Raw genomic sequence first — 13,233 nt, forward strand, 5'->3', positions numbered from 1 at the left:
TATGCTTTACACGGAGTGGCGGCTTCGAAGCGAAGAAAAATAAAAAAATTGAGAATTGTTAGCACCGACCCATAATCTTTTTCCAGCACTCAGGGGAAGACGTTCCCAATGCTCTGTTTGCTCAAACACCCCTCCTCAGTTTCCCGTGTCGATGATTTTGGTGCTTCAAGTGCAAGTTCCGGAATAAAAACTTGTTTGGGGACCTATGTTCGCATTTTAAATATGCAAATATGCAAATGAATTTATTTCATAAAATTTGACCTAATTCTAGCGTCCCAGGCAAAATTTCTTGGTTTTTAAGTTTAATGTTTACTGATTTTTTATCGAAATGTAATATATCGCAAAGGGTTGCTGATTTCGCATCTCACGGAGGAATTCATTAAAATAAGGATAATTTTGACTTTAAATCGAGCACTGTCTTCATCTACATATAATAAGCATAACTACCGATATAATAGATTAGAAAACTTTTGTGTAAAAAAATGTCATATTTTGAAATGACATTTTTTTGGCATTCATGCTCTGAGAGTAAATTATTGATATAGAATAAAGCTTAAGCTTACAGACATTGTTTTTTTTGTCTTGTCATTCTTAGCAAGAATAAATACACACTTATAATCCTTTGCCTATTTTTGATAACGAGTATGACTGTCTTAATTCAATAACTACTTACACTTGCTGAGTACCTGTTTTTTTTGGTTAGGTGATGTAACTTTTTCGGGAGGGGGAGGGGGAGGGTCGTCTCCTGCTTGTTACCTTTTCTTATATCGTCTTCAGTACTTTATTTCTCATACAGTATTATTATTCGACTGATTACATGGATCACGAATTTGATCTTCCAGCTAGATGAACAAGAAGTCGTAAAATAAAAACTGAGAAATATTCATTTAGATCATATGGCTCCAGTTCGAGGAGCATTGTCGGTGCACCAGATAGCATTGCAAGGACGAATCAAACATTATGCCAACATAGCATTTGGGAGTGGATTTCAACGCGTTGGAAGGTATATGTAATGCATGCTTTTTTAGTTTTTCATTCTCACAACTCATCCTGGAAGTTATTCGAAGTAAAAAATAACAAAATGTATAAAAATGTGTTTCTTTAAATGAATATTAATATAAAAAAGCTTTATGAATCAAATTAAAATAACAAATCACACCCAGTGCTACATTCTAACCGTTACAAGTCTCGAATTGTCAATTACAAAGTTACTCATTTTACTGATACAGCAACTATCGAGGCTTAAAACTGCAGTTCTTTTGTTGCAATAAATGAGATATATGGCATTAATGTGATATTATGATATTAATTTGTCGGTCATATTTTTCTCCTCATTCGAACCAAATAGAGGCTCCTTGTAGAATCATTCATAATAACTGTTGTCGAAATGGCATAAGACTTTCAAACAATATGTTAAAAATAAGTTTCAAAACAGTGTTTATGTAAAAAAAATATATGTTACCAAATCATGTTAGGTTTGACATCCGATCAAAACATTGAAATTTTTTTCGTAGGTTTTCAATGGAAGCTATATATATCACCAATGCCTCCAAATCAACCACAAAAGAGAGAACTGTACGAGGTGGGTCTCAAAACAGAAAATCCCTGTTAGTTTCAACGCAATTCAGGTAGTAGTTTTAGAAGAGAAGTCTTTTCAAAATTAGCCAATCAGAACTAAAGATTAGCATCGGACATGATTTTATTTTCGTCTAATCGAAGACAACATTTATTGTATAGTTCATTTCCATTTTTTTAATTGGTAAAGAGGTTTTTGAAAATTATCTGATAATGTGAAACGTTTACGGACCACGAAAACGACGGCGGACATCAATTAACGCCAATAGCTCACATATTATGATAAATGTTTTATCCCCGTAAGACTTGAAATCTGCCATCCCGTGTCACACTTTAAATTAACTAAAGATTAAAAAAAAAAAAAAAAAACTTTAAACCCAAGAAATTCTGAGTTGGAAGCCTGCAATAGGTCTTACTAAAGGACAAATTTCATTTTTATAAAAAATATACGGAAAAGGTCGCCAAATAGTAGTTTTTATCCTAAAACTTGAATTTAAAGTCTCAAAATGTGCTACACGGAAAACTGAGGATTGTTTGAGAAAACAGAGCTCTTAGGATATTTGCTTCTGCTGATTTTCCTTAATTGTTTTTTTCTCCGCTTCGAAGCCGCCACCACCACGTGGCAAACATAGCCAACACCCCGTGGCAAACATAGCCAACACCCGTGGCAAACATAGCCAACATCCGTTTCAAACATAGCTAACATCCCGTGACAAACATAGCCAACACCCCGTGGCAAACTTAGCTAACACCCCGTGGTAAATATAGCCAACACCCCGTGGCAAACATAGCTAACACCCCGTGGCAAACATAGCTAACACTCAGTGACACACATAGCCAATTCCCCCGCACGTGGCGTTCTACACGGTTTTTAAAGGACGAATACAAATATTTACGATAAAATTCGAAAATTTTGATACTGATATTCTACAGAATTATATCTAATTAATATCGACAGGATGTAGTTGATGGATTTATATAAATATAAGAAGATGTGGTATGATTGCTAATGAGACAACTCTCCACAAGAGACCAACTGACACAGAAGTTAACACTTTTAGGTCACCGTACGGCTTTCAACAATAAGCAAAACCCATATTTCATAGTCAGCTATAAAAGGCACCGAAATGACAAATGTAAAACAATTCAAACGAGATAACTAACGGCCTGATTTATGTACAAAATAATGAACGAAAAAATTAGGATATAGTTTTTCAATTTATAAAGCGTATAACATATATGATTAAAAGACAAAAAATGTCAATATTTTTTTTTCAATTTTCATTAATGAATTCAATAGAAGTGTAAGTGTGACAATACAAAATAATATTTCAGTAACCATTAGAAAACATTTGAACAATCATTATGAGTGATATTATTGAAGAAATATTTAATGTAATATGAATTTTAACTTATTACTGCCCTGAGTGACCAGTGGAATGTAGGAGGAGCTTTGGACTCCTGCAGGGTATTGTAACAAGCTAGTAATGTGTCCATGTAGTAAAACAACAAGAATCTAATGACGCAACAAAAAAAGTAATTTATCAATAAGTTGAATTCTGATTCGTGCATAACGGGCATTCAAATAAGTAACGGAAGCTGTCTTCAGCCGGACTGCCGCAACGACAGCTTTGGTAATTTAGTAGTTTGAAGCTTAAAAAGGTCATGATTAGGAGTTTAATATGGATGTCGAAGTCTTGTTAAAATAATATTTGGCTTACGTTTTCCAACATAATAGACTAAGTGTTTAGGGGCTCTGGATTGATGGGATTTCTTGCGATGGGAATATTTACATTTGGAGATGGAATCTACATTTCTAATTGCTTTATCGATGTCAGTTGGCCTTAAGTTATTTTCCCATATGATACTCTTTAGTGGTACACACTAAAACAAGACAAAAAGCTTCACATGAAGCCTATCAATAACCGAAATCGATCCTCAACGAATAAAACTCTAAACATTACTAAAACCTGAATGATTAAATGACAAATGTTCAAAAAGCAAGACAGTAGTCTTTAATTTGTGGTCAACGAAGGTGAATTGGCTATGTCATATGTCACTAGAGTTTTGTTAAATTTTGTAAACGTTGTACTCTACTGTTACTGAAAATCGAAAATTAAAAACAAATCATAACAACTATTCTTGCTAAAATATTACAGAATGCAAGATCTAACTGCATTTGCATAGAATTCATGTAAAATCGTAAATTCTAAGGACAACTTTCTCTAAAAACAATTATATTTTTGAAAACTCCTTTCTCAACACCTAGTTAATTTCGCTTAAAAATCAATGTGTTGTTACCAAATATATTTCCGTTTTTGTGATGTAAAATAATCATAGAGTCACCGATTTTTTTATTTTTTGTTTATATCGTTCTTGCCGGAAAAAAGACCATAAAATGTAAATAAGCGTTACGTAGTTTCACTGTAAAGTAATAAAACGTCGTTTTCACACGTTTTCACTAACAATAAGGTATTTGATTGGTTAAAGCACAGAGAACAAAGTCGGTGACCCTTTGATTATTGTACGTAAATCAAACTGAAACACATGTAGCATTCATTCAATTATATTTCAGAAAATGAAAGAGAAAGTGCATAATTTTTTTCAATCTTTAGTTCAAGTTTAACAAGCTGATGTTGTATACAAAAATCTTATATAAATCTGTGACATGACCCATTTACTGTAACTTGACCTAAAGCATTACTTTCATTAGCTATTCATAAGCATAAACGCATTTATATTAACTTTGTCTTATGAATTAGTTGTACTAATGGAAACCTGTCCAATTTATGCATATAACATCAAAATCGAAAGAAGAGACACGATACTATATGACTACTTTAAGCGTTTTTCTACATTGATAATCTTAATTCAATAACATGCTATGCATATTATCAATATTTATGATGTAAGCTAAATTTTAAATAGAACTTAAAAGTATACTAGTGAAAAGCAATGAAAGTAATACATGTAACACATGTAATGGCTCTCCTAATAGTGCTTTCTAACATTCTGACCATAGAAACGAACGAACGTAAAGGGAGCATTTATTACATTCCAGAGATAACACAAAGAGTCTTATGTTTGATTGGTAAAACAGCATTCTTTTCGGAATCAAATTTATCGTTAAAAATATAAGCATATCAGAAATCAATTACGCATTCAATATCTGAAAACAAAGGAAATAGAATAAAGTACACTTACGTCCGATATGTTGCGCGGGAACTGTTCAAGCATGCATTTTTAAAATATTTTAATCACATTTAATCACATTTTTGAGTATTATGCTCTAAATCTAACCCCACATTTACCATTCTTTGGTTTTTATGTGAATATAATAGAACAAGGCAGAGATCCAGAATCGGATCCTTTAAGTATGTCTTCTAAGTAGAGACATATCGGGTGCCCCGCACTCCAGAATCCGCTCTAATTATAAATCAACTAATTATAGATCTTGTTTTGTTCATTTAAATACATCTTTTAACATCAGAATGTACATAAAATACATGAACACTCTTGCGCTACATATATTCTGAAACTGATGATTAAACCGTAAATATTTGTGTCAAAAAACGCTATTACACGCTGAAAGAAATATTCTACAAGTAAGCTTAAGAACCTGTATCTAACTAGGGTGAAGGGCGCAAGGGGTATTATCCGAGCGGAACTTATAAATCGAGCCCATAATATTTTTTGGATGTAAATATTTACCATTTTGGGGGGTTTCAACATTTATTTAAATTGAGGGAGGGTCCAATGTACTTGCCTTGGTACTTTCTTAGGTTATAGAATGCAAAGATGTAATTGTTGGTTTTTTTTGGGGGGGGGGGGGGGGGGGGGGGGGGAGTGGTTGAGCACAATCTTTAATCTTTAGGGGAACTTCTTCTGAAGAAAAGCTTATGTTTAGCAAATTTTGTTAATTTATCTCCTTCGTCCCAAAATTCTAATGTTGCACGAAAATCAAGTTGGACATGTGTGTTCTCAAGCAGTGTAATGGTCCTTAATAGGCAAACATTTTAGCCAAACGCCATCGAAGTCCCATGACAGCCTTGATAAGGATAACATATGTCATATTTAAAAAAAAAATCAAAAATCAAATGAAGGATCCCCTAAACGCGTCTTACGTATGATTCGTCAAGCGTACATACCTTTCTTTAAATTGTAAGAAAGCTTTACTAAAACCTAAATGTAATACTTATATAATCACCTCATAAACCGAATTACCACTTGCTTTTCTTAAGAGGCTATGTATGTTATTATGAGACACTTTTCACACAAAATGCATTCTTCGCCAAGCTCAGTTCTTCTACTTCTACAGATTGCACTCAAATCGAAAATTTAGGTGCATCCGAAGCGCTTTTCTAGATTAATCTTCAACGCTCAAATCTCAGTGTTAGGGATTATAACTATACATGACACAATTATAATGAATAAAGAAAACTAGGAAACGGAAATGTATAGTCGACAATCAAGATACAGGAGATAAGACAGTGATATCAGCAGTCCCATTATAAAATATATATTATTTACAGTTATATTAACTTGTAGCTCACATTGTCAGTTACCTTTATTCTCCTCATCAGTCACTAAATGAAATTACCATTAAATTGTCAATGTTTGTTTGTCATTTTGTTACTTTTGTGATGTAAGCACTTATTTCATGACCCCAAAAATCATTCCTAACATTCCCAAATCCGATATTAAAACCCACAACACCCTTGGATATCCGTTTGTACGTGCGGAACACCCAGCATATTACGGTCGGAATGGTGACTGCAAATACAATGGCTCATGTACAGATATAGGGAAAGTGTCACATTATCTCCGAGTTCAAGACACATTGCAATAATTCTTTAAGGAGTCCGTCGTAGGTGGTCTGTTGCAACGCAACATTTCTTTCAATATCCAAAATACATTGTTTGTCAATGACAGTCGAAATGTCAGACCTTCAACTTTGTGTCCCCACTTTGTAGAACCTTCTTATCGGATTTGTGCGTCATGTGTTCTCATCCTAAATATCAAGGTAATAATTTTCTCTGGATGATAAGCAAACAAAATTTATCAATCAGTCTGATCTTTCATAGCTATATTCAATTTATTCACAACTTTTTCTGACTTTGAGCGATTGTTTATTTGTAATATTATAAAGACATATTTTGTGTTTTACAGACTACTTGTAGACTTGTAAATGTCTTTGAGATTTTAATCGTTGAATGGCTGCCTTATTGACGTATATTTGACTTTTTATTATTTATCTGTATTTGTGTGTGGACTTAATACTATCTATACTTTAAACAAAACTTTATGCACATTAATTGCATTTCTTTTTCAAAGTTTTCATATTTTAATCATATAATCTTTACCAATCATTTCAAGGTCTAATGGGTATCACCGTGTTTATTTATCCATATTATCGTTAGGGCTAACCACAATGAAACATAGCGAATCATAAATAAATTTTTGTTTATTCGTCTTTTTCTTTCGTCCATGACTTCATCTATATTTCTACGGCTTATATGTTTTTATTGTCCACCTTTGAATTTGTACAAATCGTTCATTATACCAATTATTTGACAATTTCCGTGTACTCATATACAACCTCATTCATTTTCTAGAGAACGTATATACAAAACTATTTTGGCGACTGTTAAGAATATTTGATTCGAATCTGATTTTATCTACGATTTGATTTGTAGAAAAAAGAAAAACATTTTGATACGTTCATGGTTTAGAACGAAGGACATTGAAACGGAATGAAGTTTAATAGTTCTGGAATACAATTAAAAAACAATTTTGTAAAAATGTGATTCATATCTATATTTTCAAAATTAATATTTCAAATCGCTTATTCATCAATTCAAATCAAAAATTTGTTAAATAACTGATTTTAATGAAAAACTACCTTTTTAAAGTGAAAAACAAATGATTGTCAAATGCATATGTTTCAAATGATAGATGTATAGATTGAAGGCGATAAATACAAAAACCATCCAAAATTAACTTTGCTGATTCGGTAATATAACATATCTAAAAAATAATTGAAAGTCAAACTAACCTCAAATGAACTGGCACATCCAATGTTATGAAACACAGGTATGATGAAGTGAACTATGAATGGAAATCCAAGAAAGCCAGAAAATATTCCTACCCAGTAGATGGCACCATTATAAAACACTTCCGTTGGAATTCCTAGAACAGATACGGAAGACAAAAAGCTTGCCATTACTGAAAGAGTGACCGGTAGTAGAGACATTTTTCTCCCTCCAAGTAAAAATTCGTTCGTAGTTTGGCGATTTTTATCCCGCCATGCATAAAAGATACCAATACCCGCCGAAATTGCAAGAATTACTGTGAAAATAATGTAATCCACGGCATGGAAAGTTGCTTTTACCATCGTTTTCATCTTTTATTGTTCTATGTCCGCTTCAAAGAATGAGTTTCTATTTCCTAAGTTTACATATGATTATTCATATTGCTACCGGATTTACACAAATTTATACAATACGTCATGCGCATTATTTTTATTAATGAATAACAATACATTTTGTCGTTAAAATGATTGCCAATTGGAAGTATGATGTTGATAAATATGAATTAGTCGATTTGTATCCTCCAAAAGCTAGTTAGTCATTCCATATTGTTTATTGCAATGTAGATAATGTTACAGAAGCATAATAAGTAGTTGATCTAATTATATCAATATGTTTTTTGTCAGTTTTTGTAACTGTAATTAAATAAAAATGTTGCCTACTGAACATCTGTCATCAGTATGATGTGTTATAGTGTATGCTTTTTTTCTTGGAATTCTGAGTCTATACAAATGTTCTTTCGTTCAAATACATTAGTCGAACTTTTGGGATAAAGCTAAGATAACTTTACTTGAACATGGATAATAGATAATCGTAAATTCCATTTGATGACTCTTAAAATGAAGACAAGCTTTTTTGTTCATTTATAAAACGATCTGTGCACGTTATACAACCCTTGCAACAACTCTTTGAGGAACTCGTAGGTGGCATACAGCAAAGCAAAATGTTTACCATTATCCCACATACCCTCTTTTATAGTCAGTCAAAATTTACTACCTTTCAATCCGGTCGACCATTTTGAAGAATATACCTTACATATTTTTAATATGTTATAGTCCTGAAAAATCATGAAATATTTGCCACTGAACGTATAGCAAACCATCAATCAATCAATTTACTCAACATACTCTTTTTCATTTTTTTATAAGAAAAGATCATTATTTGAAAATTAGTGTAACTTAAGAAATTAGACGATAAATATTTTGCAAACCCTTTAGATCCAATACAGTTATGCAAATTCTATCCTTTTGAATTACTTATTACAGTACTGTAATTGTATTAAAAGAAGGCAAAATATACCAAAAGGATAATCAAACTCTCAAGTCGAAAACGAACAGACAATACCACGGGTAAAAACGAAAAATGACGAAAAGACAAACAACAGTCTACAGAACACAACATAGAAAACAAAGCCTGATCAACCCCACCCATAAACCGTATGTGATCTCAGGTGTTCTGGAAGGGTATGCGGATCCTACTGTTAAAGATTATTGTGACGGTATTGCTTCTGCCGTAAATGGTAACCAAATTTATGCTCTTAGATGCTTTACATTTATGTATTTATGACTAAAATCATCAACAAAGACCCATCGAAACAACATCTGATACAAAAATTTAATAACACTTTTAGATATTTGGATGATATATTAGCTCTCAATAATGACTTCAGTATATACACTAAAGAGATTTATCCTGCTGAACTGACTTTAAATAAAGCTAATACTAACAATGAACACTGCCCATTCCTGGATCTTGATATCTATATCTTTAACGGGAAGCTTAATACCAACATTTACGATAAAAGAGATGATTTTTCATTTCCCATTGTTAATTATCCATTTTTAGATGGTGACGTTCCCTTGTCACCATCATATGGTGTTTATATATCTCAACTTGTTCGATTCGCTCGTGTACGTAACAACGTATTTGAATTTAAAGAAAGAAACCTCTGTATTACTGAAAAAATATTACACCAGGGTTTTCGATATCACAAACTAGTCAAAACATTTACTAAATTTTATCATCGATACAAGGACATCATTCGTAAATATAAATCAACATGCAGACATCTTATACGTTCAGGTATTTCACATCCAATCTTTTATGGTAATATTCTATACAAAGCACAAAAATGTCGTCATTCACCTCAAAGCTAACCAAACCTTTAACAGACTTATTCAGAAGGGATATAGTTACGATACTGTTGTCAGGTCATTAAAGATGGCATTTTGGAATTATATTGATTCACTTATAGGGTCTTTGCATCGGAAATAAACACATTTATTCTAAAACCAGTTGTTGGCATGATACGGGTTATGTTCTTCTCATATAATTTATGATGGTATGATACTAAACCTCTAACGGGAAGGATTGTGCTTGATTTTCATATGATAACGACATAATCTTTCAATCAGTTTAATTGAGGTCTGGGGCTGGCATGTCAGTAACTGCTAGTAGTCCTTTGTTAATTTATGTATAATTGTCATTTTGCTTAGTTTCTTCTGTTACCTATTCTGACATCGGACTCGGACTTCTTTTAAACTGAGTTTTACTGTGCGTATTGTGTGTTTGTTTATTCTTCATTGGCTAGAGGTATAGGGGAGGGTTGAGATCTCACAAAACATGTTTAACCCCGCCGCATGTTTGCGCCTGTCCCAAGTCAGGAGCATCTGGCCTTTGTTAGTCTTGTATTTTTTTTAAATTTTAGTTTATTTATATGTTTCGGAGTTTAGTGTGACGTCCATTTCACTGAACTAGTACACATTTTTGTTGATGGGGCCAGCTGAAGCCCGCCTCCGGGTGCGGGATTTTCTTGCTGTGTTGAAGACACATTGGTGGCCTTGGGCTGTTTTCTGCTCTTTGGTCGGGTTGTTGTCTCTTTAACACAATCCCCATTTCCATTATCAATTTTATTAGGCTTTCCATTTTTATTTGTCTCGAGTCTGACCTATGAAGGTTATTCCAGATACGTTCAAAACCAAAAATTTTAAAGAAGCTATACTTACACAACAGACGTTTACAAGCATCAATCATTATATCTATGAGGACCTCAAAAAAGAATCAAACATTTTCTCATCAGACTATATGATTGATACATAACAGTTTAAGTGTATCAGGTTAGTTACAAAGCACTTTTTTCGAGGCAACAGTACCCTACAAGCACTTTCTACAAGGCAACTTAACCCTACAAGCACTTTCTACGAGGTAACAGTACCCAACAAGCACTTTTCACGCTGTGAACGGTCCGATAGGAATGGACAACGCACAGGTCGTAATGATTTCAAACGGTTGATATCGATGTCTACTCATCTTATTTGAATCACTTAATTAATTATAACCCTTCAACAACAATTTTTCTAAGGAAATACCATTTCTTGACCTGCATCACTGCATATAATTGATTGAGGTAACATGTGTACTGAAGTAAAACTGATCATTCCCTAAAATCATTGAAGCCATGAAAACCATGATGAAAATTTATTTGTGCAATGAGTGTTGTATAACTGTTGATAAACAGGAAATGGCTGCATGGCGGATATAAAAATTACAAACACACTACAACTCAACAGCAGAAAACAGCACAAGGCCACCAATGGGTCTTCAACACAGTGAGAATATCCCGCACCCGGAGGCTGGCCCCTAAAAAATAATGTATGCTAGTTCAGCGAAAATGGGCGTCACACAAACTTCGAAACATATAAATGAACCAAAATTAAAAAAAACGTACAAGACTAACAAAGGCCAGAGGTTCCTGACTTGGGACAGGCGCAAGATTGCGGCAGTGTTAAACATGTTTTGTGATCCTGGCGAAAGTTTTCTTCCCAAAGTATTTCGGACGAACGAAATGACGGACTGAGTCGAGCGGTTACTAGTGCTGCTTTCGCCGTTGGGTACGCAGGTAAAAAGAAAGGGTATACGTTATGATATGCATATGGCATCTTATATCGTAAAAATCAAAAGACCATTGCAGGTGAATATTCAAGAGTTGAAAAGTTTGATTGAAATTTTGGATCTCGTTCATACAAAAAGCATGCATGTAACCGTAAATGTTGTCTGCCATTTAAACAAATATCATGTAGTGATCAATTGACTCTAGCATAAGACAAGAATGCAGTTAGGGGATCGTCGACAACCTTATTATTGCATTCATAAATACACAGTGCTAATCAGCATTGGGTAAACAGAACATTTCCATGAAGAATACTGTCCAAATTAAATGTATATATTTAGAGAGTGATAGAATATAATAAACTGTATGATGTGTGGTCTGTAGCTTCAACACATGTTTTATGAATAAACTTCCTCGAGTTTGGTTTAAACAATATTTTATTCAATAAGTCAAATTATGCTGTGTAAGATAACACATTATAAACAGAAGGATCCAGAAACAAGCAGCGTTGCTTATTTTAATCTGTTTCCCAAAAAATGATAATGAACTTTCAATTGGAATACAGTAAGAATAGTAAAGAAAAACAAGATTGATTACATTGTAGTTTAAAAAAAAGGAAGAAAAAAACTAGAGAATGAAATGACTAAACGAGATGCCACGAGAACATATACCTAAATTAAGCTTTATATCATGGCGTGAACCTTTTTACTTTTTAATATATATTTCTGTACCAACACAAAAAGAGTAGTATTTTAATCAAGTTTGCCTCAGTCAAAAAGTGGACTTTGGGCCATATTGAACATGTTGTGAGATAGAGTTTTTGCTCGACATAGAAGGTCTCCCTGTGAATTTGAGATATAGAAGAGTAATAAAAGCGCTATTTCTTTGATTTTTGATTTTATTGTTCGTGTAGTGATTTTTCGTGGGATTAGTTAATACGTCATATAATTTCATTTCCGTTGATGAACTAATGCCCGTTCTATTCTATAATTTTGCAACTACTTTTGTCAATTGGTTATAGCCAGGATCTTTCTTTCCGGTATAGACTGGTTTATTGCTGTTTTGACCGTTCTGTCTTTTGTTATGTTTTGGATAAATTTGTTTGAAGTCCCCACCAATATATATGATTGATAGGTCCCAAAGTTATTTTCTCCTGGCAAAACATGCAGCCGTTGTCGACGAACATAGTTAGTCAAATTAAGTGTCGAATCGTTAGATATATCTCTAAGCACGATCTCTTTAGGTAACCACCAGAAAAAAAACAAAAAAATCAAACGCCTTTCTAGTATATCATGAGTTTTTGTATCATGTACGTTAACCCATATCGTGTCTTTTGAACCACAAAAGAGCTTGTTTCAAACTCAATGGAAAATGAATGCTGAATATAAATATCACCGCTAAGATTAGTTAAGATAATTTATAGAACAATAGATGCAAATGTGATACGAGATATAAAAAAGTTAATATGTAACACTTGCACAAATGTAAATAGGTGCAACTGTAAATCAGTTTTCAAAAGGAATCCTCAATGACAGCCTCATTGGCATAGTTTAAACAATGTCTCTTAGCCATATGGGACAGTTCTAGGCGACAGCATCAATTAACGTTGCATTATATGATATCATTTGCTAGAATCAATTGGACATAACTTAATGGTTTATAATGGGAAAATGGCATTTT

The 13,233-nt window shown here is 33.2% G+C and overlaps 2 protein-coding genes across 2 annotated transcripts in view; one reads left to right on the forward strand and one right to left on the reverse strand.

The window, feature by feature from the left end:
* Positions 1-8,054, reverse strand: part of LOC127702714 (sodium-coupled monocarboxylate transporter 1-like) — a 69,164-nt gene extending 61,110 nt beyond the window's left edge. Inside the window, exon 1 of the mRNA XM_052207007.1 lies at positions 7,631-8,054. Coding sequence (XP_052062967.1) covers positions 7,631-7,978 — 348 coding nt within the window. The 5' untranslated portion in view covers positions 7,979-8,054. The remainder of the gene's footprint in view (positions 1-7,630) is intronic.
* The window catches only part of LOC127702715 (DNA-directed RNA polymerase II subunit RPB1-like), a 519,640-nt gene that overhangs the window by 310,737 nt on the left and 195,670 nt on the right, over positions 1-13,233 (forward strand). The window lies entirely within an intron of this gene.

This window comes from Mytilus californianus, unplaced genomic scaffold (genome assembly GCF_021869535.1).
Source record: "Mytilus californianus isolate M0D057914Y unplaced genomic scaffold, xbMytCali1.0.p SCAF_5, whole genome shotgun sequence".
NCBI classification, from domain to species: domain Eukaryota; kingdom Metazoa; phylum Mollusca; class Bivalvia; order Mytilida; family Mytilidae; genus Mytilus; species Mytilus californianus.